This window comes from Delphinus delphis, chromosome 2 (assembly GCF_949987515.2).
Source record: "Delphinus delphis chromosome 2, mDelDel1.2, whole genome shotgun sequence".
Taxonomy (NCBI): Eukaryota; Metazoa; Chordata; class Mammalia; order Artiodactyla; family Delphinidae; genus Delphinus; species Delphinus delphis.
This window is the reverse complement of record NC_082684.1, coordinates 8,599,387-8,626,422: the sequence shown is the minus strand read 5'-3', so window position 1 is coordinate 8,626,422 and position 27,036 is coordinate 8,599,387. Positions and strand designations below refer to the sequence as shown.

At 37.2% G+C, this 27,036-nt stretch overlaps 1 protein-coding gene across 5 annotated transcripts in view; it reads left to right on the top strand.

Moving 5' to 3' along the window:
* The window catches only part of VRK1 (VRK serine/threonine kinase 1), a 77,959-nt gene that overhangs the window by 23,427 nt on the left and 27,496 nt on the right, over positions 1-27,036 (top strand). For 3 of the 5 annotated variants that reach the window (XM_069540388.1, XM_060003317.1, XM_060003319.1), the window contains exons 2-5: positions 9,208-9,372; positions 14,158-14,213; positions 22,199-22,268; positions 23,197-23,284. In XM_069540388.1, coding sequence (XP_069396489.1) covers positions 9,213-9,372; positions 14,158-14,213; positions 22,199-22,268; positions 23,197-23,284 — 374 coding nt within the window. In that variant the 5' untranslated portion in view covers positions 9,208-9,212. Of the gene's footprint in view, positions 1-3,583; positions 3,755-9,207; positions 9,373-14,157; positions 14,214-22,198; positions 22,269-23,196; positions 23,285-27,036 lie in introns of all 5 variants that reach the window. The other 2 variants (XM_060003318.1, XM_060003316.1) reach the window with 1 other exon arrangement.

Sequence of the window (27,036 nt, the reverse complement as noted above, 5' to 3'; positions counted from 1 at the left end):
ATAGTGCAGGGGGGTTAAAAAACATTTTTTCCCCCCAATGGGCAAGCCATGAGCATATTTAAAAGCTGATGGGAAGGATCTAGTTGAGGGAGATGTTGAACATTTGACAGAGGTGTTAATTAATAGTTTATGTCAGGACGTCGGAGGGGATGGGATGCAGGTGAAGAAGGAGCTGATGTTTGATGGAGGAGGAGGGCTTCCATAAATTGTGATCACAGAAGGAGGATAGGATGGATGTAAAGTTAGGCCTGAAGTGGGTGCAGGTGGTTTGTAGGTTTGAGTCTTGGAAAGATAAAAGGAATTTCCACTTGAAGTTTGTGGCTTTTTTCTCTAAAGCAGCAGATGAGGTCATCTGTTGAGAGTTATGAGGGGGAATTACAGTTTTGAGGAGAATAAATAGGGTTCAACATGGATTTCAATTGCTGGGCTTTTAAAAGGAATGGCATTATATATTAAGGATAAAGTTAGATGTCAGGTACTTGAGGAAAAGAAACTTAACCTTTCTGCTGTATAATTTTACGCATTTATTGAAATCCTACCAAGTGCAGTGTATTGTAAGACAGCTCTCTTACCTAGTGAGTTCATAAACTTAAGGGAACATTTATCAAATGCAGTAAGAGGTAAGAACAGTGCTGAAGCTTCAGAGGTCATATCTGACTGCAGAAGAGCTACATCTTACGTTTGGTAGTGTATATATGTCCGTGCCACTCTCTCACTTTGTCCCAGCTTACCCTTCCCTCTCCCCGTATCCTCAAGTTCATTCTCTAGTAGGTCTGCATCTTTATTCCCATCTTGCCCCTAGGTTCTTCATGACTATTTTTTTTGGGGAAGCAGCCACATAGCACAGTGAGATCAGCTCGGTGCTTTGTGACAACCTAGAGGGGTGGGATAGGGAGGGTGGGAGGGAGAGAGATGCAAGAGGGAAGAGATAGGAGGACATATGTATATGTATAACTGATTCACTTCGTTATAAAGCAGAAACTAATACACCATTGTAAAGCAATTATACTCCAATAAAGATGTTAAAAAAAAAAAAGAGCTAGATCTTTGCATATGGAAAAGATTTCACCAAGTGTAGATAGGGGAGGGTGAGAAAGTGCTTTATACTACAAAGAGTGGAGCTGAGAATATGCTGGTACCATGTTAATGGCATGGTGAAAATTATCCTTGAATCACTGTGTCTCTATACAGTTTTAAAACATCAGAGAAGCTTATGACTTTAAAGAAAATTTCATAAAAATATATGACCCTCTCAAAGGAACTTACGTGCATACCTGTTTTAGGGAAAATTTATGACTAGTCATCCAGTATGTGACAGGATTTATACAGCATTGTAATTTCCCAGTTTGGGTATGATGAATTCATAGAGCTCATTAAGTGTAAGTGGAATTATTTGATTCATTCAAGCTTTTTTCTCTCCTCAGCAGAAGATTAAAAAAAATATTCCAAACTTGAATCCAGGACTTGGAAAATGCCAGTTGTCTAAATACAGTACCATATTGTGATAAATATAGCTATTGGAATTTTAAGACTCTTTTCACAAAACTTTTAATATTCACAGCAGAACTTTTTTTGGAATGTTATCTGAAAAACAGAGGACCATTTTATTACCAGAGCTGACTATTAATTAGGGTATTGTTTCAGATATAAAAGTTGATCTGCCACTGAAATTCTATTTGAATATGTATAGTTCCAAGCTTGCTTTGTGTATTTAATAACTTCAGTACCATAATTACTCTGTTTACAATTAAATTTTGGTGAATATGCTAATATGGGATATACCAGCAAGTGATTTCAGTAAAGGGCAGTGTTGATTTGCATTTTCATGTGCTTTTCACTTGCATCTGAATTTCATTTAATATCAGTGAGAAAAGAAGTGGTCAGTTTATGTAATGGTCAGTGACGGTAAACTTTCTTTTCTTTGAAATCTCTCTGTTGGATTGGCCGTCATAACCTGCTTTGCTCCAGGTGGGCAGAAATTATGCAGAAAGATTTAATTTGGTAGAGGTTTGTGCCCTCCGTTTTATTCTTTAATAGAAACCTTAATGTAGGTATTGGTTTCATTATTAGGAGAAACCTATAATGTACTAAAGCAATTGTTTAATTCCAATGAGTATTTTAAGTTCTTTACTGAGGTAAATGTTTATGGTCATGTTATTTATTATAGTTTTTGAGCAAGGACTTCTGGTTTTAAATAATTCTCCTTTCTTCTTTTCAGAAATCCTCTGAAAAGGAACAAGGAGATTTGAGACACATCGATTTCATATTCTCTGAAACTCGGAGACTTCTTTTACTCTGAACCAGAAAATAAGAGGGGCTGCCAAGTGCAGTGAAGGTCACATGGGGTTGTGGGAGGATGTTGAAAGGTGGCCCTCTCAGGTCTGAGACCCACCTCAGACAAAACTGGCAGAGCAGGGTTCTCCAAAGGAAGTGGCCCACCCCGAGGGGCACAACCACTGGCCTTTGTTGGGAAGAACAGGAATGGGTGTTGGCAGAAAAGGGCCCTAGGACACTTGATGGCATGATGAAATGTTCTGTATCTTGATCAGTGTGGTTGGTTCTCAAGTGTGTATGCATGTGCAAACGTTTGTCAACCTGTGTATACATTTGTGCAGGTTATCAATTTATTGCTTCTCAACTCCAAATACACTTGTTTTTGCTCTGTTGGTGATACTTGAACTAGACCCTGTAAACATGTTTTCTTCTTCAGCACAAGGTTAGGTTAGTCAGTAGAGGGTGAGGGACAGACACTGCCAGGCAGAGTGGGGAAGGGGCTTCTCTTGCTGTTGTAGTGTGCTTTTTTTTTTTTTTTCCTCTCTTAAGGTATGGATGCCAGCATGCTTACTCTGTGACTTTTCTTTAGGACCCTGGTAGGCAGTATCTTGCTTCTACCAGGACCCCAGCGGGTGGATTCCTATGGACCAGCTGGCACCCTAGAGAACTCTGCCACCCGGTGGGCTGTAGCTACAGCCTTTCCAGTGAAGAGTGCATTTCTGTGTTCTCTCCCTTAACCTTGTAGATAGTATCTGCTCCCTCCCTTTTCTATTCCTTAGAGTTCTCCTTTTAGTAGTCAACCACCTTTTAGAAATTAATAGTTTTTTATATTAAGCGTTCTTGTTTAAGTTACTTGTGCATTTTCTTTTTCTCCTGATTGGACCCTGTTACAACACTTAATGTTTGTGTAATTTACCGTGTTAATTTTACATAACTGAAAAAATAGAATGAAATAAATCATAAGTGTATAACTTGATTAATTTTAATGACGTGAACATACAGTTCAGATATCACCCAGACTGGGGTATGGAACACGACCAGATCCCCAGAAACCTTCTTCTTCCAACTCATAGTCATTTCCTCCTCCCAGTGGTTTCTGCTGTTTGACTTCTTTCGTCACAGATTAGTGCAATGGAATCATGAGTGTCTCGTCTTGTGTCTGGCTTCTTTTTTTGAACTTAGCATTGGGAGGTTCATCTATTTTATTATGTCCATTTTCCTGTTGATGGAAATGTGGGTTTCCAGTGTGTCGCTATTTTGAGTAAAGGTGCTGTTATCCTTTTGGTGGACATGTTTTCATTTCTCTCAGGTATATACATAGAAGAGGAATTGTTGGGTCAGGTAGCAGCTGCTGCAGAACAGATTTCAGAATGGCTGAAGCACTGGCCCATGTGTGAGAACTCCACTTGCTCCACCCCCTTACCAGCGCTCAGTGCGTCAGCCTCTCTGGCTTGAGATCTTCACAACTTCTAGGGGATAGGTAATTCCAATGCTGTGTAAACTCTTTATATTGTGGTAAGAGAAGAAAAACTTCAAAAGTGTTTTTATGAAGTGAGCATAATGTTGATATCAAAACAAATAAATATGTTAGAAAAAAGCAAACTACAGACCAGTCTTACTTATGAATATCAATTTTGTTCCTAAATAAAATATTAGTAAATAGAATCCAGCAGCACACTCTAAGAATCATAACCTTAATTAGGTAGTATGTTTTTTTAAAGGGTGGTTATCATGTTAAGTTGCCCTGCATAACTGTGTGGTGTTCCAGCTGCATTTGTTTAAGTCTTTTGTGTCTCTCTACATTTTAAAAGATGAGTTATTGACCAAATGCTTATTTATTAATCCACTGCCATTGCCACCCCCTTGCATCCAGCAGAAGCCAGCCTCTGAGCTGTCGGTTGTCTGTGGCCAGCCTAAAATTGTAGGGCTGGCAGAAGGGAGGCCTCCGCATCTTTTTTCCACAAGAAGCCACTTGTGCAAAGGGAGGAAGGGAGTTTCATTTAGGGGCATTTTAAAGAAAATTTTGTGTTGTAGCGGCGCCTTTCTACCAGAGCAGCAGAGTATATTTCAATGACTTCTTCACGTTCATGTGGAGTAGATAGAAGTGTGAGGGAAGTTTTAACCCAAGCATAAAGTTAGTTTCAAGTAGTAATTAGTAAACCAACAGTCCATTCCATTCCATTCCAAAGAAACGTAATCTAGGACTTACATTGTACAAGTTTATATGAACTTTTTCTGTACTTAGTTTACTTGGGTTGGTTTGATATATTTAAGTTCCTCAAACACTTGTGGATCTCCCTAATGTGTATGGAAGGCTGACTAAAAGGAAAAAAAACTGGATTCCGACCTCGTGTCTTATACCAGTATAAGTGTAGACAGATAAAAAATTTACCAAGAAATTTTATGAAACCGTAAAATAACTAAAGGAAAACATGGAGATGTTTGAAAAAAGAAATTTGACTGGGAGAGGTCTTTTAAGGATGACATAAAACCCAAAAGCTAAAAATAAACAGTATTAAAAGATAAATAAATTGGAAGAAGTATTTGCAATGTAAAGAGCTAATTTCTTTAATATATATAGAATATATAAGAAGTGCCTATAAATAAAAAAGCAAAAGGCTCTTAATAGTTCACAGGAAATGAAGTACAGATTTTACTTTGGAGACTTTTCTTTCTTTTTTTTTGGATGTGTGTGATTGGACAAGCTCATGGAGTATGAAAAGATTTCCAGTTTTGATCCTTTGGAGATTGTTAATTATAGGAGCAGTAATTTTTTAATGTTTAAAAACCATAAAATATTTCACAATACAGAAAATCTTATTAAACAAATATAGACCAAATGAATTAGAAGGTACTTTTATAACCACCACCTATGTCAAGGGATATTACTGAGCCCACCATGTGCCCCATCCTAATCACAACTTTCTTATGCTCCCCCAAAGTAAGTTCTAGCTTTTATGGTAATCGTTTTCTTTATAGTTTTAGCACTCAGATATGCATCCCTAAACACTGTGGTTTAGATTTGCCAGATTTTGTTAGATATGTTGTTTTTAAGTCTTTTTTTTTTTTGCGGTACGCAGACCTCTCACTGTCGTGGCCTCTCCCGTTGCGGAGCACAGGCTCCGGACGTGCAGGCTCAGCAGCCATGGCTCACGGGCCCAGCCGCTCCGTGGCATGTGGGATCCTCCCGGACCGGGGCACGGACCCGTGTCCCCTGCATCGGCAGGCGGACTCTCAACCACTGCGCCACCAGGGAAGCCCTGTTTGAAGTCTTTTTAAATCTAGTTTTCTTCTCCCTCATCTCTTCTTTCCCCCCCTTTATTTGTTGAAGAAATGGTGTTATATGCACTGTAGGGCTTCCCGCAGTTAGGATTTTGCCGATTGCATTCCTGTGTTAGTTTATCATATTCTTCTGTTCCCTTCATATCCAGTGACTTGATAGGCTAAATCATGTTCAGGGTCCGTTTATTTTTTATTTCTTATTTCGCAGGATTACTTTATGGGTAGTGGCGTGTTTTTTTATCAGGAGGCATATAATGTCTGGATATCTCATATTTTGATGTTAGTAGCTATCGTTGCGCAATGTCTGGATCCATTAATGCATTAGGAGGTGGAATTAGTGTTAAGCTAAAACCATTCTTATTCACTTATTAGCTGAAATTTTTCTGTAAGGAGAAATTTCTCTTCATCTTCTATTTGGTTACCCAGTGGTACAATTCATGTAAGAAAGAAAGGATAGATGCTGGATTCTTTCCCTTTATTTACTGGTTTTCAAAATTGAGTGGTTTCCTGTTATCCTCTAGAGATGACCACTTAAGTTTTCTTACTATTATGAACTCTTGGTTTTACCCATTTTGTGTGTTTCAGTCCATTATGGTTATATTTATTGACTCAAATTGGCTCATCTTTGGTAGTGGGAACATCTTTCAAGTTGACTCCTTAGACATATTTGACATAACTCTAGTAGTTTTTGATAGCTTCCTTGACATCTAGAAATGACGAGGTGTTCCAGGTTTATCTTGTACATTTCCAGCTCTAGACCTGGAATCAGTCATTTCTTCAAGGAACCTGGTTTCTTTCAACAGGAAATGGTATTTCAGGAATACCGTTTGTGTACTAGGGATGCTCATTGCTATTGGGTTGTTTATTGTTTCTAAGCTTTTTTTTGTGAATGGGGCTAGGAAATACAAAGGTGTGTGTGTATATAGTTTCTGTAAAAGATAACGTACCTTCTGAATTAAAAAAATACTTCAAATATAATCCTACCTCTTCTTTCAGCTGCATCCTTTTTCTTCCATATTTGAATCCTGATTTTTAAGGACACAGTGATGATAGAATTAAAACATCACATAATTATTCATTTGCGTTATTCCACATCTGTGACCACAATAGCTGTAGTTAACAAAACTAAGTATCACCACAATATGATTACTGAAAAGTTGATTTTTTTTGCATGTTTTCCCATTTTTTGCGATTGTACTATGTCCACATTGTCAGAACATATACCCATTATCTATTCTAGCCTCTCCTTTATAACCCTTGTTGAAACTCAGTTCTACAAATAAGTATTTACTGCTCACTGTCAGCTCTTATAGTGGCTTTTCTTTAGTGATTTTAGATATCTGAGGCTTGTTCTCTAGTAGATTCTTATTCCCTTTTCCCATTTCCGTGTTGATAACACTTTGAAGTCTTTAGATTTGAAATTTAACTGAGTATAGACTCTTTGGTTCAGGTTTTCTTTCCTTGAGTCTTAAGTATGTTACTTCCTTTTTTTTTTTCTGTCATAAAATGTCGCTGTCAAAGTGATGACAATATGATTTTACTTTCCTTATAAACTATCGTTTTTTGGCCTGCATGCACAAAGAATATTTTCTTTTACTATTAAGTTCAGTAATTTTACTAGACTAGGCTGCGTCTTAGTGTTGGTCATTCTGGGTTGATTAGTATGTGGTGTGATCTTTCACTTTGGGGTTTCACTTTTTCTTTTGTAAGTTCAGGAAAGTCTTTTTGAATTAAAGCATTTAAACTGTCTTAATAAGGAAGACAGTTCCTTCTTACAATAAGGAACTCATCAAATAGGACATTACTCTGATGATTTGATAAAGCTGGATAAAATTTAGAAGGCATTCATTTTAGTATTTGGAAGTACTGTGTGGCTTAGTTATTTCTTTTACGCAATCTACTGTAGCTCTAAAAGTCACCTTTTTTGGTGTTTTGAGTCTGGGCTGTCATGGTTACACCTGAAATTCCATTCAGGAAAGTTTTATAATGATTACAAACATATTAAGAGAATTAGTTGATATGAAGAAATAACGGACACACTCATTTTGAAGATTCTTTTGTTAACTTAGAGAAGATTTAGACAATGAAGATGCATCAGTATTCTGTAGGAAAAAGTTAAATTTAAAAATCCCCAATAAATTAATAAAGAGTATTTGCATAAACGGAGTTTGTGTATGTGGAGTGATATGGGTGGATATTTGCTAAAACAATTTCCAATCTAATGTAGTACGTATGTATTTAGAATATCTAGGCTCAAAACCAAACTACTTATGTAAATTGTCGGATCTTAACAGACATCTTTCAGCTGAATAGCCATTTCAAATGTTGCAGACTACCTTACAACTCTTATCACCCTCTTTACTGTATATCTAATACAGTTTTAGGGAACTATAGGATCCTAAAAACTATTTGTTTTAAATCTTTTTCAATTAATAGATTAAAATAGATTAGTCTGAGAGTTTGAAATCACACACACCACACATACACACAGTCTGGTTCATGCTTTCTTTTCTTCAGTCTTAAGTGTGTTACTTCCTTTTTTTCTGGGCCACTGGGTTCATACCCTTGCCCAAGAACTTGGCCCTTACTCTACAGCTTGCTAGCCTTGCTGGTCACCATTCCTGACCCACCCTTCCTTCACTCAGTGAAGTAAGTTATGTCTAAGGGCACTTAAAGCCCAGAGAGAAGTGACTTGTTCAAGATCACCCCAAACTGGCCTCATACCTACACTCGAATCTAGGTCTTTTCGTTATAGACCTGTGCTCTTTTCGCAGTGAAACACTGCTCTCCATGAATGCTATGCTAAGCTTGTCTGTTAGTAAGTAAAGTAAATAGGAATTCATCTCCAAAAGGATAGTTGCTGAGAAGGGAAACATACAAATGCTGGATATCACCAGCTTTGCCTTTTCTGTGAACCCAAATGACTAAACAGCCGTAATTTCTCCTGGTCACTCCTTCATTATGGTGACTTTTGTAATTGTGGGTCATGTTGGTGAGGCTTTGGAGCCAGGGAATCCTCAGTGCAGATTTCTATTGTTCAGCCACTTAGTAGGTATGTGACCTTGGACAGGTTGCTTAACTTGGCTGAGCCTTAATTTTGCCATCTGTAAAATGGGGGTGATAATGTAATCTTCATGGAGTCGTGAGGATGGATGGAAGCCTATGTGTAAAGCATCTACTGTCTTGCCATAAATACTCTTTCCCTTTCCTCTCATGTTAACTGTCTTGTGTTTTCAGTGTCTATTGTGTTCTTATCCCATCAACATTGACCTTTGTAAACTCCTCATTGCATTTGTATAGAGTATGCATTCTAATTGGATGTACCTTTCCCCCTCAGCTTCATAGAGCAATTCTTTTGTTGTTGCTAAATAGCATTTTTAGTCATAGATGATGTTATACCACTGGAACTTGAAATATTTTCTTGAAAGTAATTGCATGGATCATTTTATTTATTGCTTCCTCTCCTAAGTTAAGAGATAATCAAAAGGATTGAGCACGTATAAATTATAATTAACAGATGTCCTTTATTTAAGTTTTGGAGTAAGTAGGAATTTGAATAGCATCTTTGTTGCACAGAAGCTTTCCTTAGTGAAAAGGTTTTTAGCACTTCTAGGATTATAGTATTGAATGTTGCTTTGTTTTGTATTATAGTGAAAATGCCTCGTGTAAAAGCAGCTCAAGCTGGAAGACAGGGCCCTGCAAAGAGACGTCTTGCAGAACATTTTGCAGCTGGGGAGATAATCACTGACATGAACAAAAAGGAATGGAAACTAGGATCATCCATTGGCCAAGGTGGCTTTGGTTGTATATATCTTGGTAAGTGTATGACTACTTCTAATTGTCAGTCCGAAGATGTATATGCTTTGTTATCAAAATATTGATAGTTTCTTAGTTGCAAACTTTTACAGGATGTTTCTAATAATCTACAGTCAACAAAATATTGTATAATTAGGCAAAAATGCATCTGTGACCTGGGAGTGGAGAAGACAGTTGATTTAATCACAGTAGAAACAGGATAAAATATCTGTAATATTGTCATTAGTGAGCATATGGCTTTAGATTTTTAAGATATTCTATATAATATTAATCTCCTTTGAGACCCAAAGAAAGCCATAGCTTTCTTTCCCCACCTCCACCCAATTAGGATGTATTCCCTTTGTTTTGGTTTAATTTGGAGATTTTCAGATCTTTAATAGGTGTGGATTTACCTTCTCTTTTGATGCAACCCTAATAGTCATCATAGTGGAATTTAGGAGAATGACCTAGAAGTTGCATATTAGGCCTGAAATGTGCTATTTAATTAGCATACTTACCCTGAAATCTGGGGGGACCCATTGTGGAACCCTGGGATTCTGTAAGTTAACTAATTGGTTGATTTAAAAAATATTTTACATGATGACTTCTAAAGCTGTCTGCTTCACCAGGAATGTTAGTAGTGATACAGTGCATTTCATGATTGCTTTTGATATTTCTTTCTAACTTTTCCGTTATATATTCTTACTCCACCTCTAATCTTGATTTAATTGTTTGATTTCTGCCATGCGGTTTATAAAATTTTATTTTTAGCAGTGAACGCTTTTTTATTTTCAAGCAACATCTTAACTCAGAATACTAATATTAATACTAGATTAGCGTCACGTGAAAACTTAGTAGAGCTGTACTTTTTCGGGTCCCACCCCAGACCTACAAATCCCCACCTGTAGGAAATGTGATTGAACAAGCCCTCCAGGGGATTCAAATGCCTGGGAAAGTTTGAGAACCACTGACATAGATGAAAGAGCAGCAGCTCTTACTCAAGAGGTGTCTGACTCAACCGGGACCAATGGGCTGTAGTTGGTGAGCTGCAGTCTCTAGAGGCATGTTCATGAAACATAGTTTAAAAACCAGCGCTTTACTGTATTTTATAATCTCTCTAGGTTAGTGGCACCTGTCTTTGGGGAAATAGTTGTTGATTCTTTAGTTTTGTTTGGAACCAAACCCATTCCAGTGAACAAGGCTATCTGACTTAAGCCGAAAGCCCTCATAAATCATGAAAGGTTAGGGCTATATTAGCCAGGTATATATTTTTGACCTTGTGATTTAGAGATGGCAGATAATATAAGCTCTCCCTACCACAGAATGTGTGGACTTAGGACATCCTGTATTAGGGATGGGAACTTGTCTTAAAGCAAGCAAATTCTTCATTTTGTATTATTAGTTAGTTTGCTTTTGTAACCTTTGGCAGATTTGCAGCTTGCTTTGCATGTGTGCTAGCTGTTTTATTTGTGTTTGTATTTATCATCAGAAAGTGCCACCTAATAATATTTTTTAAATCTAATGGTTTGACACATTTCTGTGGCAAAACTTTGCTTTTTAAAACCTGGATCGATCAACCTGGAGAAGGGATTTGCTTTAATACTGCTGCCTCCACTTTATCTCTCTGCCCACTGACACCAAAACAGCCGTATTCAAGATCATCAGCAATTTCTAATGATAATTTTCTGCTGAAAGGTTGCTTCTGAATTTTGTTTAGATACTTTCTGCAGCATTTGATACTGTTCATCTTTCTTTCACATAAAAGTTGCTTCCATTGCCTTTCATGATAACAATACTTTCACCTCTGTTTTTCTCCTACCTCTCTGGCTATGCTAAGTCATCTTGGTAAGTACTTCTGTGTTCTCCAGCTTTCCTTCCTTGGCTCACTTTTCCTTCTGTCTAGTCTCTCCGAGTGATCTCATCGAGTCTCTTGGCTTATGTTACTGTCTCTTTACTGCTGATTTCCAGATCTTTTATCTGTGGCTAAGGACGTGATCCCCTGAGTCCAAGCCCATAGCCAGTGAGTGGCCTATAAGGAATCTCTATTTGGATGACCCACAGGCATGTCTAAAATTTATATCATCCTCTTTCATCTCGTGATTCTCTTATGATCAGGAGAGGAGTATCTGAATGAATGACACCTCTCAAGCCAGACTGGGAAGGCATTCTCAAGTATTGCTTCACTCGTGTTCCCAGTACTTCATCTGGTCCTGTTGCTTTAACTGTCTGACTTCTCAGATCCATTGATTTCTCTCTATCTCTGCTGATACTGCCTTAGTGCAGGTCATTTTCATGTCTTGTCTGGATTCTCACTATGGCTGTGAATTTTCTCTGCTCAGCCTTGCCCCCTTGCATCCTATTATTCACGCTGTGGCTTGAGTGATCTAGTCTATTTTAAACTTCTTTAATGGCTCCCCAGTGCCCTTAGGATAAAGTATCAAACTTTGAGAATGGCATACCAGACCCTTCACGTAGTTTGGTCCCTATGTAACTTTTCTCTTCATCCCTTTTATTTCCTCTATATTCCTCAAAAATCTGTTCTTTGACTATCATGCTGCCCTTTGCCTCTTGATCTTTGTGTGTGATTCTTCTTTTGCTTCATTTTTCCAAAGCTGAGCTTAGGGCAGGTGCTATCTGTGTATAATACCCCTCTGTTAACCCTTTCATAGTACTTTCCATGCTGCCCTGAATTACTTTTCTTTCTTCCAGGATAAACATGTCCTCCTTGGCAGTGAGACAGTTCTTCTTTTTATTGTTTTCCTAGTGCCTGGCATATTTTGCAGTATGTGTTGTTTGAATGAACTATTGAACTTCCCTTTTGCCCCTTTTCTCATTCGAATTGTGCAGTATTATTGGGATGCTATACTTATTTTAATGTTTTGTGCACTAAATGCTGATTTTAAAAAATTTAACCTTGCTTTATTATTAATTCAGTATCTAAGTGATGTGTTCCTTGGGGCTGTTCCTTAAGGAGCTCAGGCTTATTCATTTGCCCATTTAGCCATTTTTATGACTTGGTGTTCCCTCTGTAGTCTGAAGTATTTTAGCTTCAGCCTTTTCACAATACTGCTGCTTCCCAGCTGATTGGTGGTTTCTTGGTTTCCTTTGCCTGTCCCTCTTCATCTCTTCAGCTTCTAATGTGAGAATGCCTTAGGGCTCAGTCCTAGGATTTCTTCTTTTCTCTGTCTGCACTCATTCCCTAGGGGTTCTTCCATTTTCATGGCTTTAAATGAATAGCATTTCTATCTTGATGACTCTCAAATTTCTTTCTCCAACTTGGACCACTTTTCTGAACTCAAGACTTGTATGTCAGCTGCCTATTTAACACCTGAACTTGGATGTTTAATAAGCATCTCAAACTTAAGGCACCCCAAAGCACCAGCTCCTCCTGCAATTTTCTCTGTCTTAGTAAGTAGCAACTTTTTCTTTCCAGTTGCTCAGGCCAAAAACTTGGAGTCATCCTTATCTCTTTTTTCCCCTCTTATCCTCTATAACTAATTCATGAGCAATTCTTGTTGGCTCTCCTTTAAAAATACATCCACAATCTGACCACTTATCACCGCCTTGTCTGCTACCACTCTGGTTCAAGCCACCACCATTTCTCACCCAGAGTGTTGTAGTAGCCTAACTGATCTCCCTGCTTCTGCCCTTGCCCTCCACCCTCCATTCTCCACAAAGCCGCCTGGAGAATTCTTTAGAAAATCAAAGTCTGAGCTTACCATTCCTCTCTTAAAACCTTCCAGTGACTCGCCATCTCAATCATAGCAACAGCTTTAGGTCACCTATCCATTTCATTGTATTTGTTCTCTGCTGCTTTTCTGATCTCTGACCCCTGTTACTTTCCACCTCACTTACTCTTCTCCAGCTACATCAGGGCCTTTGTGCTGGTCGGCCTGGAATGTTCTCGCAGATATTTACATGGCTTATTCCCTCACAGTCTTCAGACCAGTGCTTCAATGACACCCTGTCAGTGAGGTTTCTCTTACTAACTTGCAACACTCTCTACCTTCCCTTCCTGCTTAATTTTTCCTCTCTAGCACTTACTCCCATCAAACATACTTTATATTTTAATTGTTGTCTGTATCCTACCACTGAAATGTTAGTTTCATAAGGGTAGAGATTGTTTTTTCCTGTTTACTGCTAAATCCATTTCCTGGAAACGGGCATGTAGTAGGTATCTGGTAAAAAATATGTGTTTAATGAATATGGGCAACCTTATATTCCTAACTCAGCATTTCAGGGCAACTGTGCTCCTTTATTTGCATGAAGTAAAATGATACCACATTAAAATTATTCTGGATGGCAGTTCAAAGTTCTCGTGCCAGTATCCTGAACTGTTGATCTTGATGAATTTTTTTCTCCCAAACAAATGTTTTTTAGAGCTTTAGCTCCCTCTTTTCTTACCTTCCTGATGCTCCTTAAAAGGATTCCCTAGTTTGTTAAATTTAAGAAATTGTATCAGTCATCATCCTTTTGGGAATTCACAGCATACATTAGCATCTCAAAGGCCATGAGTACTTTTGAATTAAAGAAGTCTTTAACTCAGTTTTTCATACTTAATTGATCATGTTGAAGATAGCAATTGTAAGATGCCTTCCAATTTCAGACATATTAAATCGTGAAAAATTTTAAAATTGATGAAATATACAGTAATGATATCCTGAGACACACATTTGGGAACTGAAATTTATTCTATTAAGAGGTTATAGATACACAGATCTAAATACTAATAAAGGGTTAGTAACAGGCTATTTGTAATAATGCGACTTCTTGTTCTGATATTACATATGTCACTTTTTCAAACAGCTGATGTGAATTCTTCAAAATCGGTGGGCAGCGATGCACCCTGTGTTGTAAAAGTGGTAAGGAAATATTTCAGCTGATTGTTTTCTTTGCTGTTGATTTAGTTGTAGTATTTATTTTGTAAAACATTCTTTTTGATAACTAGAATTAATTAAACCATAAGTTACTACATTTTTAGTAATGTTTCATAAATACTAAATGAGACACAAAAGTAGCTTTATAGTTTTAAATAATTTGAGTTCAAAAATTCTCTCCCCTCTCTTTTGAGTTAGAGTGGCACTAGTATCTGTGGAAAAAAATGAATGAAAGCCTGGAGTTTTGCAGATGTGGAATAAAAATATTCAGCTCATTCTTTTTATTTCAGCTATATTTACAACAGATGAGATGCTTTTTATATTTATATCCTGCAAGACTGTACTACTTTAATGAAATTTTATTGTATTTTATCTTGCATTTGCTTCTGAACTTACATTTGGTCAATTTTTTCTTTTTATTTCCAATTATCTTTCCTCTCCTTTCATTTTAGTAAATGAAATTATTTATTTGTGGCCACTTTGAAACTTCTTTTTGCTATACTGACGTTGAAATTAGTTTGTAATGAGTGAAGGTAGACAGTATCCTGTCTAACGTAGGCATACTCTGAATAGCCAGGTCAGTTTATATATTGGTGCACTAAATATTTTAACTACTATTTAAACATTTTAATGTTTTTTAACTACTATTTTTAGTAGTTAATTTAACTACTATTTTTTTGTTAGGATGCAAGGTAGTATGCATCTTCTTGCTTGCCAACATTTGTAAGTCCCCTCTTTCAAAGTTCTTTAATACATGTGAAGAACATGTTTTTGTTAAATAGAGGAGGTAACAGGGTCTGTTATTTGGGCAAATTACCACATAAGTCCCCTCACCCTGCTTTATTTTCCTAAAGGCTACAGATTTTCGAATTAGAATCACCCCAAGGTCTTTTGGTTTGATTTGTTTTATTTTACTCTCTTTTTAAAAAAGAATATATTTGATCTCTTATGAGTTAATAACTCTTTTGGGCCTGAATTGTTTTAGTGATTGTTTTCACCAACTTTTTATTCAGGCATAGTTTTTCCAAGGAAATAAATAAACACAATTTGAATACTTTTGACAAATGCATATACCTGTATACCCCAACCCCTATTAAAATATAGAGCATTTCCATCATCCCCAAAATACTACTTTTGTCTTTTTCTGGTCAAACCCCTAATTTCCCACACCCTTGGAGGAAACGGTTTGTCTGAGGTTTTTTATGTTTTTTTTTGTTTTTGTTTTGCTGTGGGTTAGTTACTCCTGTTCTAGAATGTCATATAAATGGTATTTATACAGTACATTACTGTTTTGTCTCTGATTACTTACATTCAACATAGTGTTTTGAAGGCTCATTTATATTGTTGGCATTTCAATTGCTTGGTCAGTTCTACTGCTCAGTAATATTATATCATAGCCATACTAGAGTTTGTTTTCCATCTCCTGTTGATAGACATATGGATTGTTTCCAGTTTTTGGCTGTTATGAATAGAGCTTCTATAAACATTCTTGTACAAGTATTTTTGTTTTTCTTGGATCAATACCTTATAAATTTATAAGAAGTACCAGACAGATTTCCAAAGTGGTTTTTACCATTTTACATAACGTATGAGAGTTCTGGGTGCTCCGTGTTCCCCTCAACACTTGGAGCTGTCGGGTGTGTTTGTTTTAGCCATGATATCAAAAGTACAGTAGTGTCTCATAGTTTTAGTTTATATTTACTTAATGACTGATTTTGAGCACTTTTTCATCATGCTTATTGGCCATTCATATATTTTCCTTTGTGGAGTGCCTCTTCAGTCTTTTGTGGCCAACCCCCCCCCCTTTTTTTTTTTAATAACTAGGTTGTTTTGCTTTTTATAATTTGGTAGTAAGAGAGTTGTTCTGGATACAAGTTCTTTCTTAGATATATATGTTGTAAATCGTTTCTCCCAGTTTGTAGTTTGCCTGTTTACTTTCTGAATACTTTTTCTGCATCTACTGAGGTGGATCATAGGATGTTCTTCCTTTATTCTGTTAATGTGGCAGTTATATTGATTGATACCTGAGCAGTGAACTAACTTTGTATTCTTAACATACACTCCACTTAGTTATGATGTATTATGCTTTTTACATAATGCTGGAATTGATTTGCTAATATTTTGTTAAGGATTGTTATTTTTTGTTCATGAGGGATATTGGTCTTTAGTTTTTTTCTAATATTCTGAAGATTAAAACATTTCCCATCTCATTGTTTGGTGTTGGTGTCAGGGTTTTTGGTGCACTGGGTTTGGTCTCCCCTTCTGGCCACACAGCATCGTAAGTGTCCTGTCATGGGGCTCACTTTGCTTGTTTCTTGTCTTTAGAAGTCACAGTCCTATACTGCCTATTTTGTCTAATGTATGAGAATAGTGATTTCCTATATTTTGTCCAATTTTTGTATTTGTTTACAGTAGGAGGGCTAATTGGATGCCGGCTATTCCACATGCCTGTAGGTAGAAGTAACGCTGGTAACTTTAGGGGGGCGGGTTATTGGTTTGTTTCTCCTGCTATTTCACTTTTCTTCATGCCTTTTCATGAAGTAGTGAATAACATTCCTTTTGAAATATTTAGTTTGCTGCTATATCAGAGGAACAAAAGTTCTTACTATTAAATTGGGTCATTTGCATGGAATTTGCATGGAATATTATCTGCATTTGTCTTTGATATGACAATATTAAAATATTAAAATCTATGGGTAAGATTAGTTTCTTTTTAGGATCTTTAAATAGTGTCCATTGTGAGGAGAAAGCAAGTCCCCTTATGACTTCTCACCTTCATGAGGTTCAGAAAACACAGCTCCCTCTGACCACACGGCAGCTTCTTCCCCTGCACTGGTCATTTCTGTGTCGTGGAAGGAAAGTGTGCCTGAGCCGTGCCTCATAGGTGGGGCTGCTGTGTCACCATGTCTTTTTTCTTCTGTATAACCTGAGCTTCTTTAAATTGTGTTCTATTTAGAATGACAATATTCTTCTTCATTATGAGTAATCCTAAGTGTTTTATTTGTTATTCAATGTATGTAGCTTTACTTCTACGATCTTTTTCACTTACAGAGTTATGAAAGAGAATGGGTAGAAACAAGTATTTCCTAACTGCTTAAGGTAGCAAATTACTTTACATTTCTAAGTTTAAAACCAGTTGTTACCAACCCTAGTTCAGTACTCTGTGTCTCCCATCTCTTAATTTAGTTCTGTTTCCATTAGCCTATATTACTCCTTCTCTTTGTAATTAGGACAATGATAAATATTCAGTTGATTTCTCTTTTGCATTTAGTATTTCAGTAACATTTTCAAGGTTGTGGTTTGTGATCCTGGAAGAATGCCATAAACAAAACAATGTTGACTTTTTCTTTCCTCTCTAAGGGACCGTTTAGTGACTGCTGTTTGCTTGTTTCTTCCCTAATACCTGTCTTTTCTGAATTCCTTTAAACCTCTGTAGCACTCATTCTATTTCCATTTATTTTACAATTTCACTTGCTAATATCCTTTCAGGCCACTACTTGTTTTAGTTTATGTGTTTATTTTATCTCCCTAACTGGATTTTAAGGTTTTTGTTTTGTTTTGTTTTGTTTTGTTTTTTTGCAGTATGCGGGCCTCTCACTGTTGTGGCCTCTCCCGTTGCGGAGCACAGGCCCCGGACGCGCAGGCTCAGCGGCCATGGCTCACAGGCCCAGCCGCTCCGCGGCATGTGGGGTCGTCCCGGACCGGGGCACGAACCCGTGTCCCCTGCATCAGCAGGCGGACTCTCAACCACTGTGCCACCAGGGAAGCCCTGGATTTTAAGTTTTTGATGATAAGGACCTCGTTTGAAATTTTGTTTTCTTTATGCCACCCTTAATGCCTATGTTATCCTTTTGAAAACTTTTTAAGCATAATTGCTTACCACCTTACAACTTCCTGATGCCACCTACTTCTGCCTCTTGTCTATGCCTTTTAGTGCAGGCCTGTATGCATGATTTACCTTCGCTTCTGATAGGCATTGCCATAGCTCTGTCCATTACTATTCTGCAGTTCTTATATTCTCAGAGCTTTGTAGTATTAAAAGTCAAAATGGTTCACCAAATATATAAAATGATTATCACTTCTTTCCAGTATTAAAATCAGAACTATTTACAAACACTTGCCATTTTAACCTCAGAAGCTATTAAATATCATGTTTTCAAAGAACATGTACTACTCTTTGGGGAAATTTCATAATTAATTACCAAAAAAAAGCAAGATACAAAATTATTTATGGTATAGAGGTAATTTTATAAAATAGCTATATATGGAGAAAATATATCAAAATATTTTCATATTTTCTAAAGTGAGCACGTATTTTATCTTTAGAGAAAGAAAAAAACTCAGCAAATGTTATTTAAGAAATAATCAAAGGCAAATTGATTTTTTTTTTTTTTGGTGGTACGCGGGCCTCTCACTGTTGTGGCCTCTCCCATTGCGGAGCACAGGCTCCGGATGCGCAGGCTCAGCGGCCATAGCTCACGGGCCCAGCCGCTCCGCGGCGTGTGTGATCCTCCCGGAGCGGGGCACGAACCCGCATCCCCTGCATTGGCAGGCGGACTCTCAACCACTGCGCCACCAGGGAAGCCCCGGCAAATTGATTTTTAATGTGAAATTAGACTTAATAGTGTAATAGCATATCAAATCAAACAGTGGTTCTCAGCTCTGGTTCTACAGGATAATTAGAATCTCTTGGTACAGGGCCTGGTTATTGGTATTTTTAGTAAAGTCTCATTAAAGGGATTCTTTTGTGCATCAAGGTTGAGAACCACTGGTAGAGTCTGTTGCACAGAGCACCTTAATTATTTTCAGTGGACTCCTGTGCGCATGCTTATGTTTACCTTTGTGTGGGGATCCTTTTATTCAGTAGCGGCACCAAGTACCCTGTGCTTCTGGTAGGGCTTCCATGTTAATGTGGAAGACTTGTTAGAACATTTGGTTGCTTCTAATACGGATATCTGCTCTGTTAAAGAGCTCCAAATATTAACCCACACATTTCTTACATTTGGTCTTGAAATGAAGTTAAGACTAACATATTTAAGATAGGTGTTTCGGTACATACTAAGTACATTTTCTCTCCTCCCGAATGACTGTGTCTGGTTTTGTTTAGGGCCTTAATCCTTACTGCTTTACGGGAGCAGCCTTGGAGTCGTGGTGCTGGGTCACAAGAGATGGCAAACTTGTATTCTCTGCCTCTGGATAACTGGGAGACACTATCTGTATTTTAGTTCAGGAAAGTAAATGTGCAGAGAGAAATGGTAAATTGATCATTATAATATTGGATAATGCAAGGAGAAAAATTTCCTCTTGTGATTTCTGGTTAATGGATTGTATAATAAATTAGTTCTTTCAATCACCCTTTGCAGTCATGCCAGTGAGCTACTAGCAGAATTGGAGGCCAGGCTTTTGGATCTTATATTCTAACAGTTCTTTATATCATAGTCCTTTTCCAACATGTACTGATAGAAATCTGTGTTCCGAAGTTCTCTGGAAAAAAGTTTGCAGACTGATGTTTAATTTCCCTCATTGATGTTATGAGAAGTGACCTGAATTTTTAATTCATGTCTCATAATTCTTTGGTAGGAAGGAGAAACTTTATACAGCTTCATTTTTAAATGGCAGCCAGTTGCTTTTAGATGGTGCCATTGAAATATATCACGTTTTAATCTTTTTTCTGTTGTCATCTTCATTTTGACACTTAGAAGTCTTAAAGAAACGTTTAGTGATATTCCAGTTAAAATGTCAGTCCCAATTTCTTTTCTAAATCTTGGCTATTACAGAGTTGGCAAAGTATTTTAGATTTGAAATATGTTAATAAAATTTTAGTTATGAGTTAAGGTATTTTCTTTAACAGAAATAGCTAGCTTTGGCTCGAGTGCAATGCCAAGGAAGTAGCTCCTTTATTTTGTTATAATGGAATCTTATTGGATTAGAAAAAGTATGAAATGAGCTCAAAGAGCCTTCATTGTAATGGGGCTTTCAATATAATAGCCTGATTTATATAGGTTGATTCTCATTACTATAAGTTTAATAAATTATTGCCTGAAGGAAAGCTTGAGAATTAAAGTTGATATGACATAGATTGAAACTGAATAAATCAGACTTTTATACTGATGGTAATAAGCCAGGATTAGTCTTAAGAAAACCCCTTTCAGACCTGAATTGTGTTAATGAGCTACTCTAAAAGTTAGCCTTTGGAGAGTAACTTTACCAAAATTCCTTTCCTGAATTTCCATTTCTTTTTTCATTCTTACACTGAGTTTGTTACTCCTGCTGAAGGCCTGTTCTCAGCCATGGGCTCTAAACATTCACAAGTGTCTGTCTAGCTCCCACTGCTGCAAGGAAAGGAACCACAGGTTATGGTGAAACTCCAGGTAATGAGTCCACAAATTAGAGATTTGGCATACCTTAGTAGATTGGTTAGTTTTTACTTCTTAAGGGGTAATGACATGCCAAACCCTTGTATACCATTCTCTTCCAAGGCTGGGCTGTAAAGTATACTTACTTGTAACAGACAAGGCTAGCTTATTTTCAGGTTCTGATCCCAGGGCTATATACGTTGCTCTTTTGCTGTCCAGTATTCTTAACTGGCTGCGGCCTGACTCTTTGCATATTGCCTAATCAATCTTCCTATAAGTACTTTAACTAGGGATTCCTATTTTTCTGAACTGTAAGAAATCTGAGGTATTAGAACTGTGCGTTTAGAGTTAGTTCTGTTTACACCTTAAGGAGCAAAATTCACTTCTATGAGAGTGAGAGTATCTTGAATAAAAAAAGGTGAACATATTTTATGTATTTGCAAAAGGCATCTCCAGTAGCAGAAGCCTACATATTTTCACAAATTTTCTCTCAGTTAAGGTAGTAGACCTCATTTATCACTTCTAATGCATCACTGACCCTGGAACTCCAGTTACACCGATATTCTGTCCAGAATAACTTTCTTCCCGTACTTCCTAAAAGGAAAGCCGCCCCCAAATTAGTTTAGAAATGTTAGCTTCCTTATTTGGAGTTTTTGCTACTTTTCAAAATTTTTCTCAGATTCTCAATAAACAAGATAATATCAGCATAAAATATCAAACAAGTATTAATCAGTTTTAGACAAAGTTTGCTGTATAAAAAGTCCACAAAATTATAAGATCTTTCTCACCACTCCAGATTTATTTAACAAGGCAGAACTCCCAACAGGCTGATATTTCTCACTTGTCAAATAGCTTTTTGTGAATATAAGAGTCTTTGCAAATAATTTTAACTGTTAATATCCCTTAAGAATATGAAACAAGTGTAGTTTAGTAAAGTTGATGGAAAACAATTCTTATTGAGCCTTATTTTCCTCTTGACTTTAAATTATCATGTGGGAAGTAAATTGTAGGGCTCCTTAGTTTGAAAATCATGAGAATCCGTGTCAGGAAAGGATACAGTTACATGGACAGTGCTTGTTTGCTCTGGGAGTTCCAGAACACTCTTCTTTGTGATAAGGTTGGTTTTCTGCCAGTTTTGATAATAGATAAAATTGTAACGAGAAACAGGAAAGGAATGGGATTTTGCCACTAATTGATTAAATCAGGTATTGAAATTTTATTATTCAGTAAATCTCAGAAATATCTTGTAGCCCTTTGGTGAAACAGTTAACATGGTTGCTGATCTTTACTTAAGAGAAAGCTTAATAATGATGAAAATAAGGTTAACAGTTTTTCTTAAACTTCTGCAAAGACTGAGCTGTATATCTGATTTTGTATAGTTTATCACATGTAGAAATGGAACTTGAGAGAAATATAAGACTTACGGACTCTTCTGAGACTATCTGAAATATTTTTGAAGAGTTTTACTTAATCTTAAACGTATTTTATAAACTGAAGTATCAAAATCGTATTGTTTGGAAAGAAAATTGATTTATTAATCTTTTTTGAAGGTTCATTGAAAATTACTCAGTAATTTTAACTACTGCTTGTGCTAATGAACTCTTTTGTTTTAAGGAACCCAGTGACAATGGACCTCTTTTTACTGAATTAAAGTTCTACCAGCGAGCTGCCAAACCAGAACAAAGTAAGAAATACAATACACATACGTTTGCGCTTTTAAAATGACCACTGGTTTTGTTTTGTTTAAGCCAAGACTAGAACATTGGATCTTATATTATGATGTTTTGTTACTTTTTACTTCACAGATAAATTCTATTTAAATGAGATTTGTATGAAAGAATTTTGATCTCTTAACAGGTGTATTATGATAAGATTTCACTTATATTGATAATATAGAGTTTATAAATAATATATGATTTAGGAAATATTGTTAAAAGTTGAGAATTAACCCTAATCCATGAGTATGCCTCAAGGGTCTCCAAATCTTTTTTTGAGTGTTTTTCTAAATTCTGGAGACCATAACCTGCAGGGATTCCATCACTTATGAACTAGAAGACTATCAAGGGAGAGAGCAGGACCTCTTCTAGCTATCCTTGTCCTCCTGTCCTCCAGTCCCCTTCTCACCTTCCGTCCCCTCTAAAAATCCACGGAATCTCCTGGTAGGATGGTATCAAGCTTGGGAATCTCTCGAGGGGCTTCTCTCTCTCCTCGAACTTGGTTTCCTGGTTGAGGATTTTAGAATGAGGTAAAAAAACATTTAGATAGGTGTAAAAAGTAAGTCTTTCTGTGGAAACAAGTAAACATTTACATAATTGGAGATATTAATTGTAATTGCATGTGGTTTGACTTTTTAAAAAATGTTTTCTGCAGGTTTTTCATTTTAAAGACAATGTTTAGGACAGGGTAACACAATTTTGTGGGTTAATAAAAATGATTTGATTGTAAAGTACTGTTCATTTGTTGGGTACAATGTATTGTTCACTTTCTTTTTTTATGAATAAAGGTGAAATCTTATTGCATGTATATCTTAGGCGTTCTGTTCTTGATTTTTCTGAGAAAAATTGCTGATGTATAACAAAATTGAAATCACAAGCATGTGTTTTAATTTGTAGTTCAGAAATGGATTCGTACCCATAAACTGAAGTACCTGGGTGTCCCTAAGTATTGGGGGTCTGGTCTACATGAAAAAAGTGGAAAAAGGTAAAAATATGCATGTTTTGTGTTTCTCCTCCCTTTTTGAGCATTCGCAGTTCAGTTGTTTAGTCAACAATTATGTACTGAGCACCTACCTACAGTACTGCTTGGCCTTCACCTGGGTTGTGTGGAATGTATTCAACAGAGACGAACAAGGTGTTCTCTCTCGTCTGGGGGACTTGTACCGAGTGGAAGCAGCTGCCTGGAACCCAGCTGACAAGTAGGAACAAAGCCAACTTGCCTGCATTATTTTTTTCCCTTAAAAATGAATAAGCAAACAAACAGAAAATTCCTTGTTATTTATGTAAAAGGGAGCCCACAGGCTTCAATTTGGCATTTTCTGTTAGATACATAATCTGCCCACCTTTGTGAGGTTTCAGTCTAGCTGAAGAGAAAAAACAAAGCTGTATGAGACAACCAGACGCCAGTTCAGTGCCAACTTGTGTGATTCTGACTCTTAACATGTCTTAGGAGTTCAGAATGGAGAGAATATTGCTGGCAGAGTTGAGTTGGAGAAAACCTCCAATGCTTTTGATGCATAATTGACACTTTAAAAATATTTAAATGAATGAATGGAGCATCATTCAGCAATGCTGGTAGCTGAGATTTGAAGAGTAGATTTAGTTGGAACTGGGGTATATTGGTTAGGATGCTTTCAGCTGCAGGTAAAGATAAAACTGACTCAGCTCTCTTAAGTAATTGTCAAGTGCCCAGCTTCCTTTATCTTGCCCTTTTGCCCTTTTGGCTTTGTTGTCTATTAATTCTCCATTGTATGGTCTCAAGGTGGCTGCCCATTTCTAGGCTTCACCTGCAGACATAGTACCCAACAGCGGAAAATGGGATTGCTTCTTGTGAGTTTCACTTTCCTGGCAGGGAAACCTTTCCCAGGGGTCTCACGGCAGACTTCCCCCCATGTTTTCTTGGTCAGAGTTTTATCGCTGCTCATTCTTAAACCAGCCACTGGCAAGGGCAGAGTGATCACAGTGATGAGTGGGGGGAAAGCCTGAACCAGAGTGGTGCTCTGTCAGAGAAGAGGGAGAGCAGAGGAGCTGCTGGGGGAGCAGCCAGCGTTGTTCACCAGGAAGTTCTTATCCTGGAACCCAGGCACCTCTGAGGGAGTGTGGGAACTCGCTGGAATGACGAGAGAACATTTTGTTATATGTGGTTTTGCTGGGACAAGTTTCTACAGTTTTTAGAAATTTTCTGGAGAAATAGTATAGAGCAAGGATTAAGTTAAGAGTAAGGATTCTAGAGGCAGACACTTGGTTTCAAATCTGTGTTTTGCCCCTTAAAATGTGTGTGACTGGGTAAGTTACTTCTTTTTGCCTCAGTTTCCTCATCTGTGAAATAGAGTAACACCTATCCACATAATAAGGGGTATTAAATGCAAAGCTCTTAGAATATGTGTGTTAGCTTTTACTCTCAAAGGGGTCTTTAATCCCTTAAATATTAAGAACTGCTGGTTTAAAAAATCACTGTAGAGAAGGAATAGCATCTCAAGTCGGGAGTAACATGAACATAGGGTCATAATAGGCTTCTGGCCTGCTGGCTGGCCTCTTGGCCATCTTTCTTTTTTTTTTTAATGAATTTTTTTTTCAGACATGACATTATTGTATGCATAATTGGCCATCTTTCTTTAACAAAGAAAGGGGGGACTTGCACACACATGAGAAAGAAGGAAATAACTTGGAGAAAGAGGCTGAGGTAGGTAATGAAGATGGGGAGGAAAGGGCTCTTTGGGGCCTGTGTGCAGTAGGTAGTTGGAAGCTACTGCACGTGGCACGTGTTTGAACAAAGGGACAGACACCCTCGAGGTACAGCTGACTCACCATTGACTTGTGGTGACCTTACAACTCAGCCTGTGTCTTCTGTAACACAGAGTGCCTAGAAGTATTTCCTAAACGGGAACATTGATCACCTATAAGATATTGATTTACTTCTTAGGTTGAAGCTCTTAAAAATAATCATTTTAGTTCTCTTAGTTCTTTTTTTTTTTGGCTGTGCTGCACATCTTGTGGGATCTTAGTTCCCCGACCAGGGATTGAACCTGGGGCCCCATGAGTGAAAGTGCCAAGACCTGACCACTGGACTGCCAGGGAATTCCCTCATTTAAGTTCTTACAAAAGTAAAAAAATAGAAAGTAAGATTGTCCTTCCAGCCCCCCTCCCCTGCCAGAAATCCTTACTTTCCCCTCTAACTCATCTGAAGTGATATGAATATAAGCGCTTAGAACAGTGTTAGGCTCATAAAAATGTTAGCTGCTATCATTATTAAATCATTTATACTGATTTATATATTCCCATTATTTGCATTGTTTTATCCAAGTCCCCAGGAAAGTATACATCGAAGGTTTTACTTCAGAAAAGTTACTTAAAAGTAGCTTTCCTTTTAGTACTCAGTGGTAGACATATCCTTGCAGAAGAATGTGGTGAAAATTTATATGCAGTATTCAGAATCATGCTTCACTTGATGTGTATAATTTAGACGTGGTGAGGCGATTAAGGGATTGTTGAGAGCAGTGGTGGAGTGATCTGTGAATAAAAACAAAGGTCTACTTCATGTAATATATTAATAGATCTCTGGTTCAATTAACCAAGTGTGCTTTAGCTCCCTTTCAGAGTAACAGCAGAGATTGTATTCTTGTTACTTACATATTATTTCATAATAATTACACAACCACATCACTTATTTGTAAAAACACATGTGTGCATTTGTCCTTGGTCTCATCCCTCAACCTCTCAAAACCTGTTGTACAGAGGAAATCAGGAAGTCAAAATTACTGTTCCCTCTAATATTTTAGAGGTCAGGGTACTGAAAATCGTACAAGAATGAAGACATTTTGCCACTGACTAATTCTGTGACTTTGGACAAATCAATTTACCGCTATAGACATTAATTATTTTATTAAAAGATGTTTAGACAGATCTCTAATTCTCTTCTACTTCAAAAATAGGTAGAATCTTGAATTTTCTATTTCGCGTGTTGTCTTCTAAATGTTAGCTCTTCCTTCCTTACTGAACTTTTCATATTGTATTTTTATCTTAGAAACCTAAAATATATAAATGGGGTTTTTGGGTCCTACTTATGTTCATTTATTTCGATGTGTTTGGTGTGGTGGTCAGAAGCATGGATCCACCACTTCCTAGAAGACAAACTACTAATGATCAGTTTTCTTCTGCTGTAAAATGGGGCTCATGGGACCTCCTACCTCATAAGGGTGATGTGAGGTTTAAATGCACTGATACATCTAAAGTGCTTAGAATAGTGCTGTTCTCATACCAAGGCTTCAGCAAATGCCAGCTGTTGTTGTTATGATGGTTATTAATCTTATCCCCATTAGAAGATATTTTGATACATTTTGAGTGTGTTCTTGGCTTTTATTGATTTATTGAATGGTTTAACTAGACAATTCAGAATCTGGAAAACTCTATAAAGATAAAAGTGGTCTACAGAGCAAAAGGTGAACCATGTTACTGCAACTAGGTGATGTTTTTCAGTACACACTGAAATATAACACATGGTTATTGAATCTTAGAATTTGGGTGCTGGAAAAGACCTTAGAAAGCATGAGGCCCTACTTCTCATTTGACACCTATGGAAATTGGGGCCCAAAGAAGAAACGTGACTTGGCCAAGGTGACAGAGTTGGTTTGTGGCAAAACCAAAAATCTTCATGTTGTTCCAGGATATTTACTGTTCCCCAAATCTTATTTGTTGAGTACTTAGTATACAATTCTTTTATACCATTTAAGCAGTTTT